Source organism: Ursus maritimus, unplaced genomic scaffold (assembly GCF_017311325.1).
Source record: "Ursus maritimus isolate PB19 unplaced genomic scaffold, ASM1731132v1 scaffold_12, whole genome shotgun sequence".
In the NCBI taxonomy this organism is placed as follows: Eukaryota; Metazoa; Chordata; class Mammalia; order Carnivora; family Ursidae; genus Ursus; species Ursus maritimus.
The window spans coordinates 61,647,706-61,672,271 of record NW_024423564.1 but is presented as its reverse complement, the minus strand read 5'-3'; the positions used below and the strand labels follow the sequence as shown (position 1 = coordinate 61,672,271).

The window sequence follows — 24,566 nt, the reverse complement described above, 5'->3', positions numbered from 1 at the left end:
ACCCTTTATCGGATATGATATTTGCAAATATATTCTCCCATTCCATAGGTTGCCTTTTAGTTTCGTTGATTGTTTTCTTTCTTTCTTTTTTTTTTTTTTTTGCTATGCTTTTGTTTCCTTGTCTCAGGGGACCTTTCTAGAAAAAACGTTGCTGCAGCTGATGTTGCAGAAATTACTGCCTGTGCTCTTTCCTAGGATTTTAATGGTTTCAGGTCACACACTTAGGTCTTTAATCTGCTTTGAGTTTATTTTTGTATATGGTGTAAGAAAGTGGTCCAGTTCCATTCTTTTGCATGTTGCTGTCCAGTTTTCCCAATACTATTTGTTGAAGAGACTGTCTTTTTCCCATTGGATATTCTTTCCTGATTTGTCAAAGATTAATTGACCATATAATTGTGGGTTTATTTCTGGATTTTCTATTCTGCTCTATTGATCTATGTGTCTATTTTTGTGGCAGTATCATACTATTTTGATAACTACAGTTTTGTAGTGTAACTTGAAGTCCAGGATTGTGATGCCTCCAGTTTTGCTTTTCTTTTTCAAGACTGCTTTGGCTATTTGGAGTCTTTTATGGTTGCATTCAAATTTTAGGATTGTTTGTTCTAGCCCTGTGGAAAATGCTGGTGGTATTTTGACAGGGATTGCATTAATATGTAGATTGCTTTGGGTAGAGTAGACATTTTAACAATATTTGTTCTTCCAATCCGTGAGCATGGAATGTCCTTACATTTTTTTTTTAAGATTTTATTTATTTATTTGAGAGAGAGAGGAGGAGGAGCAGAGGGAAAAGGACAAGCAGAGTCAGAGTTGAGCATGGAGCCCAATGCAGGGCTTGATCTCATGACTGTGAGCTGAAATCAAGAGTTGGACACTTAATTGATTGAGCCACTCAGCTGCCCCATGTCTTTCCATTTCTTTGTGTCATCTTAAATTTCTTTCATCAGTGTCTTATAGTTTTCAGAGTACAGATCTTTTACCTCTTTGGTTAGGTTTATTCCTAGGTATGTTATTATTTTTGGTGCAATTGTAAATGGGATTGTTTTCTCAATTTCTCTTTCTGTTGCTTCATTATTGGTATAAAGAAATGCAACAGATTTCTGTATGTTGATTTTGTATCCTTGACTTTACTGAATTCATTTATCAGTTCTAGCAGTTTTTTGGTGGAGTCTTTTTGGTTTTCAATAGATAGTGTCGTGTCATCTGCAAATAGTGAAAGTGTTACTTTTGCCTTACTGATATGGATTCCTTTTATTTCTTTTTGTTGGCTGATTGCTGTGGCTAGCACTTTCCAGTACTATGTTGAATAGAAGTGGTGAGTGTAGATGTCAGTGTTTTCTTCCTGACCTGAGGGGAAAGGCTTTCCGTTTTTCCCCATTGAGAATGATGTTAGCTATGGGTTTTTCATATATGACTTTTACTATGTTGAGGTATATTCCCTCTTAACCTACTTTGTTGAAGGTTTTTGTCATAAATGGATGTTGTACTTTGTCAAATGTTTTCTCTGCATCTATTGAAATGATTATTATCGTTCATATCCTTTCTCTTAAATTGATGTGATGTGTCATGTTGATTGATTTGTGGGTATATATTTTTTAAAATAATTTTTATTTTGTTATATTAGTTACCATACAGTACATCCCCAGTTTTTTATGCAATGTTCCATGATTCATTATTTGCATATAACACCCAGTGCACCATGCAATATGTGCCCTCCTTAATACCCATCACCGGCCTATCCCAATCCCCCACTTCCCTCCCCTCTGAAGCCCTCAGTTTGTTTCTCAGAGTCCACACTCTCTCATGGTCTATTCCCCCTTCTGTTTACCCCCCCTTCATTCTTCCCTTCCTTCTCCTACCGATTTTCCTATTTCTTATGTTCCATAAATGAGTGAAACCATATGATAATTGTCTTTCTCTGCTTGACTTACTTCACTTAGCATAATCTCCTCCAGTCCCATCCATGTTGCTGCAAATGTTGTGTAATCGTTCTTTCTGATGGCTGAGTAATATTCCATTGTATATATGGACCACATCTTCTTAATCCAGTCATCTGTTGAAAGGCATCTCGGCTCCTTCCACAATTTAGCTATTGTGGACAATGCTGCTATGAGCATTGGGTTGCATATGGCCCTTCTCTTCACTACATCTGTATCTTTGGGGTAAATACCCAGTAGTGCAATTGCTGGATCATAGGGTAGCTCAATTTTTAACTTTTTAAGGGACCTCCACACTGTTTTCCAAAGTGGCTGTACCAACTTGCATTCCCACCAACAGTGTAAGAGGGATCCCCTTTCTCCACATCCTCTCCAACATTTGGTATTTCCTGCCTTGTCAATTTTTGCCATTCTAACGCATAAGGTGGTATCTCAGTGTGGTTTTGATTTGAATTTCCCTGATGGCTAATAATTTTGAACATTTTTTCATGTGTCTGTTAGCCATTTGTATGTCTTCATTGGAAAAGTGTCTGTTCATATCTTCTGCCCATTTTTTGATTTGTTTATTTGTTTCTCGTGTATTGAGTTTGAGAAGTTCTTCATCGATCTTGGATACTAGTCTTTTATCTGTAGTGTCATTTGCAAATATCTTCTCCCATTCGTGGCTGCCTCTTAGTTTTTTTACTGTTTCCTTGGCTGTGCAGAAGCTTTTTATCTTGATGAAGTCCCACGAGTTCATTTTTTCTTTTGTTTCTCTTGCCTTTGGAGATGTGTCATGAAAAAAGTTGCTGTGGCCGATGTCAAAGAGGTTGCTGCCTGTGTTCTCCTCTAGGATTTGGTGGATTCCTTTTTTTTTTTTTTTTTTAGATTTTATTTATTTATGTGACAGAGAGACAGCCAGCGAGAGAGGGAACAGAGCAGGCAAGTGAGAGAGGAAGAAGCAGGCTCCCAGCAGAGGAGCCCGATGTGGGACTCGATCCCGGAACGCCGGGATCACGCCCTGAGCCGAAGGCAGACGCTTTAACGACTGCGCTACCCAGGCGCCCAGGATTTGGTGGATTCCTGTCTCACATCGAGGTCTTTCATCCATTTGGAGTTTATCTTTGTGTATGGTGTGAGAGAGTGGTCAAGTTTTATTCTTTTGCATGTAGCTGTCCAATTTTCCCAGCATCATTTATTGAAGAGACTGTCTTTTTTCCACTGGATGTTTTTTCCTGCTTTGTCGAAGATTAGTTGCCCAAAGAGCCGAGGGTCCATTTCTGGGTTCTCTATTATGTTCCGTTGGTCTATGTGCTGTTTTTGTGCCAGTACCATGCTGTCTTTGTGATCACAGCTTTGTAGTATAGCTTGAAATCCGGCATTGTGATGCCCCCCGCTTTGTTTTTCCTTTTCAGCAATTCCTTGGCGATTTGGGGCCTTTTCTGGTTCCACACAAATTTAAGGGCTGTTTATTCCAGTTCTTTGAAAAATGTCATTGGTATTTTGATTGGGATAGCATTGAAAGTGTAGATTGCTCTGGGTAGCATAGACATTTTAACCATGTTAATTCTTCCGATCCACATGCATGGAATATTTTTTCATCTTTTTCTGTCTTCTTCAACGTCTTTCAAGAGTGATTTGGGGCACCTGAGTGGCACAGCGGTTAAGCGTCTGCCTTTGGCTCAGGGCATGATCCCGGCGTTGTGGGATCGGGCCCCACATCAGGCTCCTCCGCTATGAGCCTGCTTCTTCCTCTCCCACTCCCCCTGCTTGTGTTCCCTCTCTCGCTGGCTGTCTCTATCTCTGTCAAATAAATAAATAAAATCTTAAAAAAAAAAAGTGATTTGTAGTTTCTAGAATATAGATCCTTTACGTCTCTGGTTAAGTTAATTCCGAGATAACGTATGATTTTTGGTGCTATTGTAAATGGAATGGATTCCCTAATTTCTCTTTCTTCAGTTTCGTTGTTCGTGTATAGAAATGCAACTGATATCTGAGCATTGATTTTGTATCCCGCCACATTACTGAATTGCTCTATAACTTCTGGTAGTTTGGGGGTGGATTCTTTTGGGTTTTCCATATAGAGTATCATGTCATCTGCGAAGAGAGACAGTTTGACTTCTTCTTTGCAGATTTGGATACCTTTTGTCCCTTTTTGCGGTCTGATTGCTGTTGCAAGGACTTCTAGTACTGTGTTGAATAATAATGGCGAGAGTGGGCATCCTTGTCGTGTTCCTGATCCTAAGGGAAAGGCTTCCAGCTTTTCTCCATTGAGAATGATATTTGCTGTAGGCTTTTCATAGATGGTTTTTATGAAATTGAGGAATGTGCCCTCTATCCCTACACTCTGAAGGGTTTTAATCAGGAAAGGATGCTGTATTTTGTCAAATGCTTTTTCTGCATCTATTGAGATGATCACATGGTTCTTGACTCTTTTTCTTGTTGATATGATCTATCACATTGATTTGCGAATGTTGAACCACCCTTGCATCCCAGGGATGAATCCCACTTGGTTATGATGGATAATCCTTTTAATGTACTGTTGGATCCTATTAGCTCGGATCTTGTTGAGTATTTTGGCGTCCATACTCATCAGGGATATCGGTCTGTAATTCTCCTTTTTGATGGGGTCTTTGCCTGGTTTGGGGATCAAGGTAATACTGGCCTCATAGAATGAGTTTGGTAGTTTTCCTTCTGTTTCTATTTTTTGAAACAGCTTCAGGAGAATAGGTATTATTTCTTTTTTGAATGTTTGGTAGAATTCCCCGGGAAAACCATCCGGGCCTGGAGTTTTGTTATTTGGAAGGTTGTTTATCACTGACGCAATTTCTTCATAATTAATTGGCCTGTTTAAAAAATCAATTTCTTCCTATTTCAGTCTTGTGGTTTACTTCCAGGTTTCCAGGAAGGCATCCATTTCTTCCAGGTTGTTTAATTTATTGGCATAAAGCTGTTGATAAAAGTTTCTAATGATCCTTCCTATTTCATTGATGTTGGTTGTGACCTCTCCCTTTTCATTCATTTTTATCAATTTGGGTCCTTTCTCTGTTCTTTTGAATAAGTCTTGCCAGTGGCTTATCGATCTTATTTATTCTTTCAAAGAACCAGCTTCTAGTTCTGCTGATCTGCTCTACTGTGCTCCTGGTTTCTAATTCATTGATCTCTGCTCTAATCTTGATCAACTGCTTTCTCGTGCATGGGTTAGACCTGTTCTTCTGTTCCAGCTCCAGCTTCTTGAGGTGAAAATATAAAAACTGCATTTTAGATTTTTCTGTTCTTTTGAGTGAGGCTTGGATGGCTATGTATTTTCCCCTTAGGACTGCCTTTGCAGTGTCCCATAGGTTTTGGACCGTTGTGTTTTCATTCTCGTTGGTCTCCATAAATTGTTTAAATTGATTTTTGATTTCCTGGTTTATCGAGTCATTCCTGAGCAGGATGGTTCTTAGTCTCCAAGTGTTTGAGTTTCTTCCAAATTTTTCCTTGTGGTTGAGTTCCAATTTCAGAGTGTTGTGGTCTGAGAATATGCAGGGAATAGTTTCAGTCTTTCGGTATCAGCCGAGACCTGTTTTGTGACCCAGTATATGGTCTATTCCGGAGAACGTTCCATGTGCATTCGAAAAGAATGAGTATTCTGTTGTTGTGGGGTGTAGTGTTCTATATATATCTATGAGGTCCATCTGGTCTAGTATGTCATTCAAAGCTTTTGTTTCTTTGTTGATTTTCTGCTTGGGAGATCTGTCTATTGCTGATAGTGGAGTGTTGAGGTCCCCTACTATTAACGTATTTTTATCTATATGTCTCTTTATTCTGGTTAAGAGTTGTCATGTGTATTTTGCTGCTCCCCTGTTGGGGCGTAGATATTTATAATTGTCATATCCACTTGTTGGATACATCCTTTAATAATAATATAGTGTCCTTCTTTATCTTTAACTACAGTCTTCAGTTTAAAATCTAATCTGTCTGATATGAGAATTGCTACCCCAGCTTGCTTTTGAGGTCCACTGGCATGAAAAATGGTTTTCCATCCCTTCACTTTCAGTCTGGATGTATCTTTAGTTTCAAGATGAGTCTCTTGTAGACAGCAAATGGATGGGTCATGTCTTTTTATCTAATCTGCAACCCTGTAGCATTTTATGGGAGCATTTAGGCCATTCACATAGAGAGTGATTATTGAGAGATATGATTTTAATGATGTCATGTTGCCTGTAAAATCTTTGTTTCTATAGATTGTAAATTTCTGTTCTGTATCACTCTTGGGGCCTTTTTACTTTTATAGAACCCCCCCCCTTAATATCTCCTGTAGGGCTGGTTTTGTGGTGATGAATTCCTTCAGTTTCTGCTGATCTTGGAAGGTCCTTATTTGTCCATCAATTCTGAATGACAGCCTTGCTGGATAAAGGATCCTTGGCTGCATATTCTTCTTAGTGCTCTGAATATGCCTTGCCAGCTTTTCCTGGCTTGCCAGGTCTCTGTGGACAGATCTGATGTTATTCTGATGTTCTTCCCTCTGTAGGAGGATTCTCTTCTCCCTTGTGACTTTCGAGATTGTATCCTTGGATCTAATATTTGTGAATTGCACTATGATGTGACATAGGGGACGTTTGTCTTGGTTGATTTTGGGAGGGGTCCTCTTTGCCTCTTGGACATGAATGCTTGTTTCCTCTGCTAGATTAGGGAAGTTTTCAGCTACAGTTTGTTTAAATATCTCTTCTAGACTGCTCTCTTTCTCCACCCCCTCGGGGATGCCGATGATTCTGACATTGGAACGTTTCATTGAGTCAGTAATCTCCAGTAATCTACATTCTTGAGATTGGATTTTTTTGAGGCAAGTTTCTGTTTTAGCTTTCTCTTCTACCATCCCATCCTCCAATTCACTAATTGGTTCTTCTGCTTCATTTACCCTGGCCGTCAGAGCGTCTAGTTTTGATTGTATTTGATGCATAGCATTTTAAATTTCTGCCAGATTCACTCTCATTTCCACCCTTAGAGATTCTATATTCTCATTAATATTTTTGTTAATATTTTTTTCAAACTTACACATCATCTTGACCAGTTACTCTGAACTCCATTTCTGATAATTTGGTTATATCCATATCTATCAGTTCTGTGGCAGAGACCACAGACTCATTGTCTTTTCTTTGCTGGGGGGTATTTCTCCTTCTCGTCATTCTGATGAGGAGAGGTTGCAGGGTGGCCCAGAGCGCAAATTATTGACCAGGATCCAGGCAGTGTGCACTTGTTTTATAGGGACCTTAGGGATGTGGGCTTCTTGATTTTTCAGCCTGCCTTCTGGGGGCCTGCTGCGCTGATACTCAGGCAACCCTGTTTGGGTAGAGTCTCCCTGTCCCCTGTGAGGGGGGATGGGGATGGGCACACTGTGAGCTGGTATTTCCTAATAGCAGAAGAACTAAGAACACGTCCTAACTTGTTCCTGTCCTTTCTGTTTCTTTCTTTCTTTTTTTTTTTTTTTAAAGATTTTATTTATTTATTTGACAGAGATAGAGACAGCCAGTGAGAGAGGGAACACAAGCAGGGGGAGTGGGAGAGGAAGAAGCAGGCTCATAGCAGAGGAGCCTGATGTGGGGCTCGATCCTGTAACGCCGGGATCACGCCCTGAGCCTAAGGCAGACGCTTAACCGCTGTGCCACCCAGGCGCCCCTGTCCTTTCTGTTTCTAACACCGCCAGCTGCTCCCACGTGCGCTCCCGAGTGCTCTGTTTCAGTGTGGTTCACGCGCACTCTGGATCGCTGGTTTTCAGTCTGATCACGCGCACGCTCCTGAGCTCCCAGTATCAGCCTGATTCCAGTGAGCACTCCAGAGCTCCAGTGAGCACTCCAGAGCTCCAGTTTTCAGTCAGGTCGCGTGCACATGCGCTCCCGAGCTCCCCGTTTCAGTCCGGTTCCCGAGCTCTCGGTTTCAGTCTAGTGCGAGTGTGCGCTGCGGAGCTCCGGTTGTCGTCTGGACGCGTGCCCTCTCCCTAGCTCCCGGTTTCAGTCTAGTTCGAGTCCGGAGCTCCGGTTTTTAGTCTGGTCGCGCGTACGTTCCTGGGCTCACAGTCTCAGTCTGCTCTCTCGCGGGTGCCGGTCCGCTAGTCCGACCCGCTCCAGTGCAGGTGGCTACTGCTTCCTGGCACCCGAGCGTGGTGGCTCCCCTGGTGAAGTTTTATGTTTTTTGTGCTTGGTATTTCTTGAGGTTCTTGGATGTGTGGGTTATAGTTTTCATCAGATTTAGAAAAATTTCAGCCTTTATGTCTTTCATTTTATTTTTTTATTTATTTGAGAGAGAGAGAGATAGTAAGCATGAGTGGAGGGAGAAGCAGAAGGAGAGGGACAAACAGACTCAGTGCTGAGCACATTGGTCTTGATCTCACAACCCTGGGATCATTACCTGAGGTGAAATCAAGAGTTGGATGCTTAACTGACTGAGCCACCCAGGTGTCTCCAGCCATTAGATCTTAAAATATTTTTCTTCTGACTTCTCTTTCTCTCCATCATCTCTTTTTCTTTAACTCCAATGACACATGTACTAAACTTGATTGTTGTTCTATGACTCACTGATGCTTTGTTAACTTTTTTTCTAGAGTTCTTTCTCTCTCTCTCTCTCTCTCTCTCTTTTTTTGTTTTGTTATGTACCTAAGTTCACTGGTCTGCTATATTGTCTAGTCTGCTGTTAATTGCATTCTGTGTACTTTCCATTTCAGATACTATTTTTTTTTATCTCTAAAAGTTTCATGTGGGTCTTTTTTTATATCTTCCATATTTTTCATTGTCATACTTACACTTCTGCCTTCTTGAACAATTGGAGTATATTTATAAACTCTCTTAATGTTATCTACTAATTCTATCATGTGTCATTTCTAAGTCTTTCTGTTGATTGATTAGTCTACTGTTTACGGGTTGTATTTTTCTATTTCATTGCATACCTTATGATTTGTGATTGAATGCTAGACATTGTACATTTGACTTTGTTGGGTGTTGAATTTTTATATTCCTTTAACTATTTGGGGATGTGTTCTGGGGCAGTTTCTTTCAGAAATGGTTTGATACTTTTGAGATTTGCTTTTAAGCTCTGTTAAGTGGAATCAGAACAGACTTTATTCGTAGGCTAAACTGGCCTGGGCTTTCAGGCAATAACCTCAGGATTCTATTGATACCCCATATGTTAGGAGACCTTTGTGTTGTGGTTGTTGAGAATAAGAACTATTTCTGGCCCTGTATGAGCATTGGGAATTGTTCTGTCTGCTCCTGTCCAGTGATTTTTTCCCCCTTATCTCAGTAGTTTCCTCATATTCATGTATTGATCAGACTCACTGAAGACTCAAGGCGAACACTCTTTGTATGTTCAGAGCATGAGCATATGCTTGCCCCCCCACCCCCCCATCTCTCTTTCTTTTCTCTGGGAATTCTAGATGCCTTGGTTTGTCTGAACTCTGAACTCTGTTTCTTCAACTTAGGAAGACTGCTGGATTCTGTGTTACTCCTCTCTACTCTTTCCAGGTAGCAATCTGGGGACAATCATAATGCTCATCTTATTTATTTTCCTTAACTCAGAGGTCATTATACAATGCTTTCTACTTGTACATTGTCTGAAAACAATCACTTTGTATATTTTGTCCAGGTTTTTAGTTGGCTAATGTAGAAGGATAAATCTGTTTTCTGTAATCCATTATGTCTAGAAGCAGAAGTTTTATATCATTGTTTTAATTAGTATCCCTTTTTTAACTTAGCAGTGAACATTTTCTCTTTGTTTTTTCTTTTGACAGAAAAAAATTTCCATCTGTGGCCATCTAAACACATAATTATATGTACTTGTTTTTAAGATTTCTGTGTTCAGAGACTCTCCAAGACCCATTTATGTTACAGTGTCCTTTGGATTGTCAGGTTGTTTATCATATCTAACAGTAATTTTCTTCCTTGAAGGTTATTTTTTCTTGGGATGCCTGGGTAGCTCAGTTGGTTGAGCATCTAATTCTTGATCTCAGTTCAGGTCTTGATCTCAGGGTCATGAGTTCAAGTCCTGCGTTGGCCTACAAAAAAAAAAAAAGACGATTTTCTCTTCTTCAAAGAGGATGGCTGAGCAATATTCTCTCTGGTAGCCCTTGTGGACCAAAAAATAATCTTAATTTATTTATTCAACAATTATTTATAGAATATTTGCTATGTGGCAGTCCTTATGCTAGGCATTGGGTATCTGTACAAAGGTGTATGAAAAAGAGTTCATGACTTCAGGGAATTCATAATCTAGTAGGTAAACTGAGAAGAAACTGTTAGTTTTCCCTTTGTGGAATATTAGTGGAACCATGGAAACAAAGGTGATTATACTCTCTGAGTATTGCTTTATTCTAATCCTAATTCACTTCTTTTCTCAAACACCCAAGCGTGCTCCTGCCTTAGGATCTTTTTTGTTGCTGTTCCCTCTGCCTAGAATGATCCTCTCCCAAAGGTACTAAATGAATTACCCCTTACTGCTTCACATTCCTGCTCAAATACCATTTTGTCAATGAGACGTTCCCTGACAGTTGTGTGTAAAGTATCACTTCCTACCTTCATTCTTTATTTCCTTTCTTGGATTTGTTCTTCTTTATAGCATTATTATTTACGTTTAAAAAAATATTTATTTATTTATTCGAAAGTGAGAGAGTAAGCGAGTGGGGGAGGAGCAGGAGAGGGACAAGCCGACTCTGCACTGAGCACAGAGCTGAGGCAGTGCTTGATCCCCACAACCCTGAGATCGTGACCTGAGCTGAAATCAAGAGTCAAACGCTCAACTGACTGAGCCACCCAGGGGCCCCTATTTACATTTTAGTTTATTTTTATCTTCATCATCTTTTGCCCCGTCCCTGCCACAGATGTAAATGCCAGATGAGCAGAGGCTTTATCTGTTTTGTTCACTATTTTATCCCTAGCACCTTGAGTAGTTATGGGTACCTACTGGATTCTTTATTTATTTTCATTTTATTATTATTTTTTAAAGATTTTATTTATTTATTTATTTGAGAGAGAGAGAGCAAGAGGGAGAGGGAGAGAGAATCCAAAGCAGACTCCATGCTGAGTGCAGAGCCAGACATGGGGCTCTATCCCACATGGTGAGATCATGATCTGAGCTGAAACCAAGGGTTGGGCGCTTAACTGACTGAGCTACCCAGGAGCTCCCCTACTGGATTCTTTATATTTCATGAAAAAATTAATACCTCACTTGATTATTTTCCTTTTCATGTTTCCCTGCAAAGCATTTCTTGACTGATTTTATTCACATTGCTTATTTTTGCTTTACTAGGTGCTTAGAATATGCATATGTCTTAATAATACTATAATAGTCAAAAGAGACACTTACCATATCAAGTACTTATTGATTTTTTTTCCTCTCTCTTAGTCTTCATGTAGGACCCACCCAATTGATAAACATGTTGAGGTCCTGATCAATAAATATGGATTGTCTGCCAAACCAGTTGCTCCTCAGATGTTTGCGTGTGCTGGAAAAGAGCACATGGAAAAATATGGTATGTTAAAAAAATTTTAAGGCCTATCGGTAGTTGTGTGTGTGTGATGCAAAACAACAGGAATTTATTCAGTATCTGTGGACAATGCCAGGATATGTAAAATATAAGATGGTTTTTGAATTAAATTGAAGAAATAGTCCATGTAGGATTTAGTTGTAGAGAAAGTATTTATATATAGGACATCATAATGGAAGTACCTAGAATGTTCCATGCCAAGAAATTGAAATAGGAAAAATAACATAAATCTTGTCCCCTTTAATCATGAATTATAAATTAAGGTTAATCAGTTCTGAATATAGTGACACTTAAAGCATGCTGTTGGTAATATGTTTATATAGCCAGATTTAATTCTTAGTACTTGAATTCACCAAGAATCCATCATCTGTCATTCCATAATGTTTTATTAGATTTAAATTTCGTAGTTGATTTGCATTTTGTAGGTAAACATCCTAATTTTTTGACTGATGATCAGTATTGGCTTCCTTAGCGGTTAAAGCATGGGATAATGCAGATAGGGTTTTTTAAAAATTGTATGACCCTGAACCAGTGCTTTACTGTGTACTTAGATAAGAAAGGAAATGATCATACTCAAAATTTCAACATTCCTATTCTTCCTAGGAAAAATACCCCGGTTGTTTGATAGATCAAATAATTAGAAAGGAAAAAAATCTTCAAGGAAGAATCGGTGAGAGGAGCATTGCTAGTTTTTGGCCATGAGAATTTTCTTCCTTATAGCTATTTCCATTTTTAAATTCAGTCCGTTCCAATCTGGTTTCCCTCCTTTGTCAAGGCTACCATTGAACACCACGTTGCCATATCTAGTACATACATTTTAATCCTAATTTAACAGACCTCAGCACCATTAATCCCTTTGACCACTTCCTTCTTGAAACATAGTCTTCTTTTGGCTTTCATGACACTCATTCTCCTGGTTTTTCTTACCTCTTTGGCTATTCCTTGTCCATTTCCTTTTCAATTAAAATATTATTTGAGCTCTCATTATATTCGAGGCATTGTTCTAGGCATTGAAATATAGCAGTATATCAGTTTGCTATTGCTTTGTAATAAACCATGCCAAAACTCAGTGATTTTAAAAAATAATCATATATTATTATAGTTTACAAGTTAGTAGATTGGGAATCAGCTCATCTAAGCTGAGCTCAGATCTTGTTTGGGTTAATCATATAACTGTACGTTGGTTGGAAGCTCTGTTCTACTCTTCTTTGGCAGTGTCATATGTCTCTCCTCCTCCTGGGACCAGAGAGCTGGCCCTGGCATGTCCTTTTCATGTTGATAGCGGAAGGACAAGAGAGTAATCTGCAACATGTAAAGCCTTTTGAGACTTAAGCTGTTGACCAAAGCAAGTTACATGGCAAGCTTGGAATCAAAGGATAGGGAAATATATTTCATTTCTTTTGTGGTAGGAAACTGCAAAGACAGACCTAAAAGGACATTTAAGAGGGAAAAAGAATTAAGTATATTAGTGCATTCTTTCACAAGCTATCAATAAGCAGAAGAGATGTGAAATTTTTGCTTAAATTTCTAGTTTGGGACAGACAATAATATGTGAAAAAAATGAAGTTAATTTCAGGTAATTATTAGTCCTGTGAAGAAGAACAAAACAAAGTAATATACTTGTGGGGAGAGGGAGGCCAGTGATGGCCTCTGTACTCACATATCCAGTTGGCATCTTGGATCTTTGCTTATATATTTAACAGGCATCTCAAATTTAACATGTTCATTTTATTTTTTTTAAAGATTTTATTTATTTGTCAGAGAGAGAGAGAGAGCACAAGCAGGGAGAGCAAAAGGCAGAGGGAGAAGTAGGCTCCCTGCTGAGCAAGGAGCCCGTTGTGGGACTCAGTACCAGGACCCTGGGATCCATGACCTGAGCCGAAGGCAGACGCTTCACTGATGGAGCCCCAGGCGTCCCAAATTTAACATGTTCACATGCAGACTCTTTTTTTTTTTTTTTTTAAGATTTTATTTATTTATTCCACAGAGATAGAGATAGCCAGCGAGAGAGGGAACACAAGCAGGGGGAGTGGGAGAGGAAGAAGCAGGCTCACAGCGGAGGAGCCCGATGTGGGGCTCGATCCCACAACGCCAGGATCACGCCCTGAGCCGAAGGCAGACACCCAACCGCTGTGCCACCCAGGTGCCCCAGATGCAGACTCTTATTAATTCTGTTCTCCCATAATTTTAAACTTGTTCCTTCTCTAGTTTTCCTTGTTTCAGTAAGTGGCACTTCCATCTATTCAGATGTTCAAAGCAGAAACATGAATCATCTCTAACACTTCTTCCTCCTTTTCCCCTCTTCCAGTCCCTCATTATGTCCTGTCAATTCTACCTGCAGACTCCAAATGTTTCTTCCTTCCGGTTCCTTTCACTACCACAGCTCTTACCCTGGACCAGAATTTTTCACAATGTGGATTGTGACCTGCTAGGAAATGATGGAATCAAGTTAGTGGGTTGAACCCAGCAGTTTTTTAAAATTGAAAATTTGTCATTGTTGAGTATTATAACTCAATACAGAGATGTACACAAAACATAAATATACAGCTAAGTGAATTCTCACGGTGCTCCTCACTGTGACCAAAACCACCTACCAGGTAAAAAACAGAATGTTAATACCCAAGAAGCCTCTCAGTAGATTATTTTTATCTTAAGAATTTTGTGGGTCGGGGCGCCTGGGTGGCACAGTGGTTAAGCGTCTGCCTTCAGCTTAGGGCGTGATCCCGGCGTACCGGGATTGAGTCCCACATCAGGCTCCTCTGCTATGAGCCTGCTTCTTCCTCTCCCACTCCCCCTGCTTGTGTTCCCTCTCTCGCTGGCTGTCTCTATCTCTGTCAAATAAATAAATAAAATCTTAAAAAAAAAAAAAAAGAATTTTGTGGGTCTCTTGTGAATCTTCTTAGGTCACTGCATTAGACAAAAAGCTACACCTACAAATCTCTTTGAGATAAGCTCTCTTCTTCCTTGGGTCCTTTCTGAGATGGCTGAGGGACAACATTCTTAAGCTTCCTAGTAGTTCTTTGATTGAGAAGATTTGTGAGGCATAGCCTTTTTCTCTTTAGAGGGCTTTTTTCTGTTCAAACTATATTCTTTTTTTTTTTAAGATTTTATTTATTTATTTATTTGACAGATAGAGACAGCCAGCGAGAGAGGGAACACAAGCAGGGGGAGTGGGAGAGGAAGAAGCAGGCTCCCAGCGGAGGAGCCTGATGTGGGGCTCGATCCCAGGACTCTGAGATCACGCCCTGAGCTGACGGCAGACGCTTAACGACTGAGCCACCCAGGTGCCCCATTCAAACTATATTCTGAGGCATCACTTTTGATCTGAGATCTTTAACAAAAGATTTATCACACCCTGGACCTCATCTTTGGACCATTTTTTCGTGGTAGTGCCCTGGATTTGGTCTTTGCTCAAAGGCCATTTCTTAATTTTATCATCTTTTCCCATTTTGAGAAGCTTGACTTTTCAAAATCATCAACTCCTGAATTCTTTTTGGTTAACAGCCCTTTCCTCAATATAGCAATATAGATTTTTACCATAAAGAGCAAGAAGAAACCATGTGGCACCTTCAGTATTTTCCTTATTATCTAATTTTCACGTAACAGCAGATAATAGTGTTATTATAATTTCTGCTCCTATTGTAGCAAGGATCTCCTTTCCTCTAGTCCTCACTAAGGTTTTATCATTTTGCAAACCCTCACCAACAGCATCCTCAAAGGATCTGGAGGCTTCTAATAATAGTTTCTTTAAGGCACTTTAGGCTTTCACTAGGAGTTTCCTTATAACTACCTCCTGTTTCCAAAGCCATTCACATATTGTACATTTTTGTTTAGTGTAACCCCAGTTCCAGTATATTAGTCTGCTCAGGCTGCTGTAACAAAATACCATAGACTGCGTGGCTCAAACAACAAAAATTTATTTCTCACAGTTCTAGAGGCTGGGAAGTCCGAGATCAAGGTGCAAGGTAGATTTTATTCTGAGGCCTTTTCCTTTGGCTTATAGCTGGCTGCCCTCTCATGTGTATTCACATGACCTCCTCTTCTGTGCGAGTGCAGAGAGAGACAGAGAGAGAGAATGAGAGAGACAGAGTGAGAGGAGGAAACATCTTTCTCCCCCCCTTTTTTTAAAGATTTTATTTATTTATTGGACAGAGAGAGACACAGCCAGAGAGAGGGAACACCAGCAGGGGGAGCGGGAGAGGGAGAAGCAGGCTTTCCGCTGAGCAGGGAGCCCGATGCCGGCTCAGTCCCAGGACACTGGGATCATGAGCTGAGCCAAGGCAGACGGTTAACGACTGAGCCACCCAGGTGCCCCTTTCTCTTCCCCTTCTTAAAAGGATTATTGTAAGGGCACTAACCCATCATGAAGGCCTCACCCTCATAACCTCATCTACCCTAATTACCTCCCAGTTGTCCCATTTCCAAATACCATCACATTGAGGGTTAGGTCTTCAACATATGAATTTTGTCAGGGACACGGTCTGTAGCATTTAGGTACCAAAATATGTATTCATTATTTGTTATTGTATAGTAATGAGACTCTGTATTTTAAAAAATAATTTCTTATTGTTTTCATTCTGGTTGTATAGTTTCCTGGCTTAAGCACACTGGCCTTTTTTCAGTATCTTCAGTAAGCCAAACTGTTTTCTGCCTTGGAGTCTCATATTCCCTTCCCTTTGGCTACAGTGCTCTTTATTCCATTCTTTCAAGGTCAGCTATCCTCATCCTTTAGGTCTTTTTTTTTTTTAAATAGGGATGGGGCTTGAATTCAGAACTCTGATATCAAGACCTGAGCTGAGATCAAGAGTCAGATGCCTAACTGACTGAGCCATCCAGGCATCTGCATACTTTAGGTCTCAAAAAAATCTTGTCTAATTAATTTTTAGTTTTATTACATTGTGATTTGGGGTGATTCCTGGTTCTATGGCTCCCTCTTATGTCAGTGTAGTAATGTCTTATATCTGTAGTGGATTTTTTTGAAGGATGGGTTGTGTGTCCTCTCATTTCTCTCTCTCTTTTTTGTCTTGCAGGACCCTAAAGATTTCCCTTTTGGTTCTTTCCTCTTCCACTATCCAGCTGCCTAAGGACACCTTTCCCTTTCTTTTTGCCCCCCCCCCTTTTTTCTCCCAGAGCTATGCTTTTTAAAGATTACCACCTTGAATCTGCTATACTTTTCAGACCCTTTCCTGCAGTCATACTTTGATCTGTAGTAATATTCTGTATTTTCACATTTGCGGGGAGGTCTTTCCCTTCCTGGTGATGGTTTTATTTATTTTTAAATATTTTATTTATTTATTTTTGAGAGAGAGAGCGAGCGTGAGCACAAGTAGCGGGGCAGGGCAGAGGGAGAAACAGACTCCCCACTGAGCGGGGAGCCTGATACGGACTCGATCCCAGAACTCTGGGATCACGATCTGAGCTGAAGGCAGACATTCAACTGAGTGAGCCACCCAGGTGCCCCTGATGGTAGTTTTAGAGCAATTGTAGGCCTGCCACTAGTGTTCCTCTTCTCTCCTCTGCACAGTTTTTCTTCAGCCTGCCCTGGGCCCCCCAAGGCTTGCTGTGGGTGCATGAGCAATTGCTAACTGGGATTTGGTTGTGCTTTTCCCTTTTTTTTCTTCACTTCCAGATACTTCGAAGGTTTGGGGCTTTCTCTTGTCTAGTTTTGTGGAGGGTAGGGTTTTGTGCAGTTTTATTTGTTCTTCTTGTTATTCTGTATTGTTTTTGGAGGATATGGAGAGAGATTTAGTCAGCCTTCATTGTCCTCAGTTACCTGGAAATCCTGTGTCTGGTGTGTTTATAAGCTTATATCTTTTCTCAAGTTTTATATTATTCAGAATAGTTGGACAGTTTTCTAACCCAAACTTTGAAGTATAAATGTACAGTATTTTAGTTGAAATGTTATTCTTCATCCAGTAGATTTTAAATAAATTCTAGAATCTTACAGCCTTTTAAATTATTGTTTGAAATTGCTGTTTGTGAATGTATTCTAGGCATGAATGCATAAGAATGTTTGTAGTAGCTTACATTCTGCTGTAAAATCAGCAGGTTTTTGTGTCTTCAAAGTTTGATTCAAGGAGGTTGAAATATTTTTATACTAGGTGCATCCTTTGAATCACCAAAAATCTGAATTAGCAGCTCAGAATCAGTAGTCAACAAGCCCTTCATTAGTGCTCAGTCTTAATAAATACATGGTAAATCACTGGCAGAATATTTTTGGAAGAGTTGCTATCTTCTATAGATTAACTTGATCCCAGGGTAAAAAATAAAAATAAAAAGGCATCAACACTTAATTGAATATCTCTTCTGTCAGACACTATGCCAAGTGCTTTTTATACAGTTCAGTTTCCCCTCTTCCTACCAATCCATGCATGAATTACTTGTAAATCTTCTTATTTGTGACAATTAAGCATTTGTACTTCTTGTGACAAGGAATTTGCCACCAACTAAGGCCACTGATGCCATTTTTTGGGTGATTCCAGTTGTTACAGTGCTCTTTTTCACGTTGAACTCAGATCTCTCTCCCTATAGTTTCCATCCATGGTCTTGTTTCTGTCTTCTGAGGCTCACAAGAGGGAAGCCGTTTTCACCTGATAGCTCTTCAAATATCCGAAGCCAGCCAGACCTTGTGCTTAACTTCTCTTCTTCTCTCTAACAGTTTTTCATTTGACTTGTTTCGTGAGCCATCATCACTGGTCTCATGCAGATACTGGGATCACATGTAAGCTTTTCTGGTAGTTGCAACACGCTGTTAAATCATATTGAACTTGTAGTCAAACAGAACCTCAGAGCATTTCTCATAGTTGCTGTTCCTTTTCTCAGGTTGTTTTGGAGTTCCAGGAATAGAATTGGGTCATTTAATTAATTACATTCTGATCCAACCCATTAATAAACCTTGTTGAAATCTATTTGGATTCAACATTCTAGCAGTCCTTCCCAGGTTCAGGTTTCGTGAGCATACTTTTAATTTTCTTTTTTTTCTTTTTTTTTTTTTAAGGTTTTTTTATTATATTATGTTAGTCACCATACAGTACATCCCTGGTTTCTGATGTAAAGTTCGATAATTCATTAGTTGCGTATAACACCCAGTGCACCATGCAATACGTGCCCTCCTTACTACCCATCACCAGTCTATCCCATTCCCCCACCCCCCTCCCCTCTGAGGCCCTCAGTTTGTTTCTCAGAGTCCATAGTCTCTCATGCTTCATTCCCCCTTCTGATTACCCCCCTTTCTTTTATCCCTTTCTTTACCTCAAAGATACAGACGTATGAAGAGAAGGGCCAGATGCCCTTCAACAGATACCTTTAATTTTCTAATCCAGTTTTTGGTAGACATACTAGCCAGAGCATGGCTGAGGTCAGAGGTTAGCACTGGAGACTTTTCTCCAGGTTAATGCACCTTGGTCAGTGCTGGCAGTTTCACAAGTGTGTTCTGTGGGACGTTAACCTCGTGAGATTCTTTATGACATGGGTCAGATAAGTTGAGAGATGCTTCATCCTTTAACCCCCTTTTATTTTTATTTTTGTTTATTTTTTAAAAGATTTTATTTATTTGTCACAGAGAGAGAGAGTACACAAACATGGGGAGCAGCAGGCAGAGGGAGAGGGAGAAGCAGGCTCCTCGTTAAGCAAAGAGCCCAATGCGGGACTCGATCCCAGGACTCTGGGATCATGACCTGAGCCAAAGGCAGATGCTTAACCGACTGAGCCACCCAGGTGTCCCCCTTTAATCAGTCATAATACACATGTAATAATAATAAAGGCTCTGAAGTTCTTGCTGTAAAGAAACATGTTTAACTTTGTTTAACCCAGTATTATCTAAACTTACTTGACAGAAGAACCCTCATTTTTAAATTTTTATTTTTTTAAAAGATTTATTTTATATTATTTATTTGTCAGAGAGAGAGAGAGAGAGAGCGAGCACAAGCAGGGGGAGCTGCAGGCGGAAGGAGAAGCAGGCTGCCCGCTGAGCAGGAAGCCCGATATGGGACTCGATCCTTGGACCCTGGGATCATGACCTGAGCTGAAGGCAGACGCTAAACCAACTGAGCCACCCAGGTGTCACCCTTCATTTTTTTAGTAACATCAAAGTGCTCCCCTCAAACAAAAGAAAAACCAAAACGCACACTATAGTATTTCCTTACCTTGTCCCAAAAGATGTCCTAAAAATTTTGATTGTCTTGCTGATATAAAGATACTGTGTTTCATCTGCTCTGCCAGTCAAACCAATCAAAACCAGATACAAATCTGCTATAGTGTGTTCTTGTTGGATCCATATTTGGTTGCTTCCTGACCATCACTCTTACTGGTATGAGTCACTAGTGTAGGCTCTACTTTCTTCAAGATTTGCTGAATTATATGTATGTCATTTCTGCTCTGAAGATCATCCCCCTGATAGAGAAGGTGAGATGAAGCAGAAATGGGGACTTTTCATTTTCCTGTTCCATGCATTAATATAACAGTATCAGCCCCTATCAGTGGACTTTTTCCTTCCTTGGCCTTTCAGGCTCTAAAGCAGGATTCAAAACCTATCTAATGCTGCTTTGTCTTTTTTAAAAGTAGTAAAAAAAGCGGGGGGGGGGGCGCTTAGATGGCTCAGTCGGTTAAGCATCTGCCTTCAGCTCAGGTCATGATCCTGAGGTCTTGGGATCAATCCCCAGGTCAGGCACCCTGCTCATCAGGGAGTCTGCTTTTCCCTCTCCCCCAGACCCTCCCCCCTGTTCGTGCTCTCTCTCTCTCTCTTGCTCGAGTTCTCTCTCTCAAATGAATAAATAAAAAATCTTTTTTAAAAATGTAGTAAAAAATTTTCATATTTTACTTTCTTAAATGTGTGCTTTTGTTTTCCTGACACCAATCTTTAAGCTTTCTATTAAGGAATTTAAAAACATACACATTTCTTGTTAAGCTGTAACTTTTCTGAAGACCCTTTTGCCTTGTCATAAGGAAGGAGAAGGATTAGGTCCTGGAGGGTGTGAGTTGTAAAATTCACTTAGTCTAGGGGCATTGGGATGCTTTGGCAGACTCCTTGCAAAATTTCTGGCAGTACTTTTCTTCCTTATATCCACTGTTAATCCCAGGCTATATCTTCTGGTTTTTGAAACTGGACTTTAGTTATACTAGGTGGAATTGGCCAGTTTGAACTGTTTTCATGTCATATGCTTATTAGTGGATTTAATTATACTCAAGTTTAATTAAAGAAATATTTATGTGAGGGATCAGTGTTGAAGTTGTCAGTACTGATAATTTATACCAGGGAAAAGGTAGAAATATTTGGTGGGACACTGAGTACCATTGCAACATTTGTTAATAAACAATAGGAAGGCATTGACCCACTAATAGATGTTTGTTTTCTCTAAAGGAACAAAAGTTGAACAGTTTGCAAAAATTGGATGGAAAAATCATAAACATTCAGTTAATAACCCGTAAGTATTTCAGAAATATGAAATAGTGAAAATCTGTGTTATCCTGCTATGTAATATATAACTTCATACTTGAAAAGTAAATGCAAGAACTTGAAGATATTAACTAGAATGTTTTATTGTTTTTCATATAAAAGGCTTGTGCCCAAGTAAACTTTTGACTACAGTTTTAGTTTTGGGTCTGTTTATATTTAGAATGCCATTTAAGTTTAAGAAAGAATGTGAATGGTTGGTGTTAAAGATGTAATTGGTCATACATTGCAACTGCAGTAATGAAATTTATTGTAATGATTTTAGCTGAAAATAACCAGTGACCATTTTAAACAAATCCTTAAAACTTTTCTTAAAATGTTCATAAAATGCATATTAATAGCCATTTAAATTACTTTCTGTTAAATTATTTATATTACTTTAGTAATGTGTTTATTTATGTCAGTGTCATTAACTCTTATTCTGGTAGAGTAATATGATTAATTTGTATCCTAAATGATCTGATGTAGAATGACATCCTGTGTATTACAGATCATTCATTCATCTTTGAATCCCTCGTGCCTAGTGCAGTGCCGGGCTTATAGCATGTACTTAACGGTTGCTGAATAAAATTGGTTCACTGGCAATTGAATTAGTGCCATGTAACTATAATCTCTACAAAAGCAATACCACTAGGCAATAAAAAGAGAAATAGCTAGCTTTATTAAATGCCAACTCTGTGTCACTGTGCTAGGTATTTTTATGTACATTTTGATTTAATCTTCTCAAGGACCCTATAAGGTAGATATTTTTATTCTCATTTTATAGACAAGGAAAAAGTTTTGCAGAAATGAAGCAACTTTCACAGGATCATTCTTAGTAGTGGTAAAATAATATTTCCTCCTACTAAATTGTAAACTCCTTGAGGACCAGAGCCATCTCTTCCTGTTCTTAATGCTTAGCACAGAGCTTGGAACGTGATAGATGCTCAGTAAATTGTTCCTAAACTATTAAATTTTGTTATATTTACTAACATAAAACCATGACAAGGAATATTTTATACCAGAAATGGATCATTACCATGTATTTCTAATATTTCATGCCACTGCTAGTTCTCCTGATTCTCCTAATTTTAAATTGATGTTTGAGTTCAGGGCATACTTAATTAACAAATAATATCTAATCCCGTGCCCTAGATCAAAGGTTATTTTATGAAAGATGTCAGGGTAGTGCAAAAGCTTTAGTGAATTTTCATTGCTTATATGATAAAATACAAATCCCTTCATCTGAGATAAGAAGATTGTTATAATTTGGCCCACTGTACTTTGTCAGTCTTATTTCCTGCCACTTCCTGGCTATTCCCAATCTCTAGCCTCACCAAATTACTTGTTTTTTCCCAAGTATAGTATATAGGACTCACTTTTGTGTTTTTGCTTTGGCTGTTAGCTCTCCCTGGAATATCCTTTTGCCTTTCTTTTGTTTGGTGAATATCTACTTACCCATCAATCCCCAACCCAAATGTCATTACTGCTCTTAACATCTTTTTTTTTTTTAAGATTTATTTACTTATTTGAGAGAGAGAAAGAGAGAGAGAGAAAAACAAGTACAGGGAGGGGTGGAGGGAGAATGAGAAACTTTAGCAGACTTCTTTCTGAATTCAGAGCCCAACACGGGGCTTCATTCCACGACTCTGAGATCATGACCTGAGCTGAAACCAAGAGTTGGATGCTCAACTGACTGTTGAGCCAGGGCCCAGGGGCCCTCTCTTAACACTTTCTTAAAGCTTCCTGGGCGTATTTTTTTTTTTCCTCATGAGCTTCATTGCACTGTCTGTATACCTCTATTATAACACATCACACTATCATACTTATTTATAAGTCTTTCTTCTTTGATGATGATAGTCCTTGAGCAGAGATTGTCTCATCCTTGTATCTTCACTATCTTACATGGTATTGGAACATAGTACATGTTCAATAAAACTTTGCTGTTACCAAATAGTAGAGTTTGGATGAGTAGTCTTAAGTCCATAAAGATGGCCTAAAGCTGAATTCTTTGTCCTTATTACTTGGAAAACCATTAAAAATCCTTGTGATTTCCTGAATAGTAAGGAACTGTACCAACATATTGAGGAATTGACAGCATTTCAGTTTCTTGACTTTGAGGCTCCAAGGAATCGTTCTTTCTTTTTTTTCTTTTCTTTTTTTTTTTTTAGGATTTTATTTATTTATTTGAGAGAGAGAAAGGATAACAGGGAAAAGGGTCAGAAGGAGAAGCAGACTCCCCACCGAGCAGGGAGCCTAATGCAGGACTCGATCCCAGGACTCAGGAATCATGACCCAGGCCAAAGGCAGACACTTAACCAGCTGAGCCACCCAGGCGCCCCCAAGGAGTAGTTCTTAACTTTCCTTTGAGAATCAAATCTTCTGAGTCTTTCTCTTAGTTACCACCCTGCCTAAATAGGCATCATTTATCCACTCATTATGGCATTCTTCTAAAGGAATTTCATTCACTCAACAGCTAGATATTCAGTAGCCTACTATGTGCAAGACACTTCTTTAGCTGCTAGTGATACAGCAGTGAACAAGACAGATTGAGTTCCTTGTCCCCATGAATCTTCTATTTAATATTATAAGTTCTCAATTATGTTGAAAAGGCGAATGTTGTTTCTGGATGTCAGTTTCATCATATAAAACTCTGAAACAGCCAAGAATAGCCTTCTAGGTTCTGCTCAGAAATTTCAGATGCCAACTTCTTGCACTAGGTTTTACTTTGTTAGGGAAGAAAGAGAATCCTGTGTTTGCTGACCAGTCATTATAGATACCCTGTGACATATTTCTAAGAAGGTTGAATTACAAAACTATTTTCAAATGTTTTCTCACAAATTATAAGAATACTTAAAGGCAGTGAGAATCTGTGATAAGTGGTATAGAATAAGGGATAGCTCATGACACCTGAGCCCTCAGACCTGTATATAATTATACATATGAAAGTTATAACTTTCTCCTAGTGGTCTCTACTTAGATGCTCCACAAGTGCCTCAGAGTTAACATGTCCATACAGAATTTATCATTTTCCCTCAACCCTGTTTTTTTTTCTTAGTATTCTCCATGAATGACATCAATATATACCTAATTATAGAAAACTAGAAGTCGTTCTTTTTTTTTTTTTTTTTAATGTAGGCTCCACACCCACAGGGTGCGGAGTGTGGAGCCCAACATGGGGAGTAGAGCCCAGCGTTTAACTTGAACTCACAACCCAGAGATCAGGACTTCAGCTGAGATCAGGAGTTGGATGCTTAACTGACTGAGCCACCCAGGCACCCCAATTAGAAGTCATTCTTAACTCTGCCTTCTTCCTCAGTGTCTCATATGAGTTGCAGATGAGTTGAGGATGAACAGAAGCCTATTGATTCTGCCTCCTTACTGTCTCTTGAAATCATCCCTTCTCTCCATCTTTCACTTCCAGTTCCCTACTTTAGGCCCTTATCATTTCTTGCCTTAATTATTGCCCTAATCTCTTCATTTAGTTGCTTTTGGTAATGCCCTTTACCATTCCTTTTCCGTATACCAGCCTTCTTGTTTAAGTACAAGTTGGGGGCACCAGGGTGGCTCAGTCAGTTAAGCATCTGCCTTCGGCTCAGGTCATGATCCCAGGGTCCTGGATTGAGCCCCACATCAGGGTCTCTGCTCAGCGAGAAGTCTGCTTCTCCCTCTTCCTCTGCCCCTCCCCTCCACTTGTGCTCTCTGTCGT

At 39.5% G+C, this 24,566-nt stretch overlaps 1 protein-coding gene across 1 annotated transcript in view; it reads left to right on the top strand.

The window, feature by feature from the left end:
• SCP2 (sterol carrier protein 2) overlaps window positions 1-24,566 on the top strand; it is a 116,357-nt gene that overhangs the window by 26,574 nt on the left and 65,217 nt on the right. Inside the window, exons 6-7 of the mRNA XM_008699183.2 lie at window positions 11,286-11,412; window positions 20,786-20,849. Coding sequence (XP_008697405.2) covers window positions 11,286-11,412; window positions 20,786-20,849 — 191 coding nt within the window. The remainder of the gene's footprint in view (window positions 1-11,285; window positions 11,413-20,785; window positions 20,850-24,566) is intronic.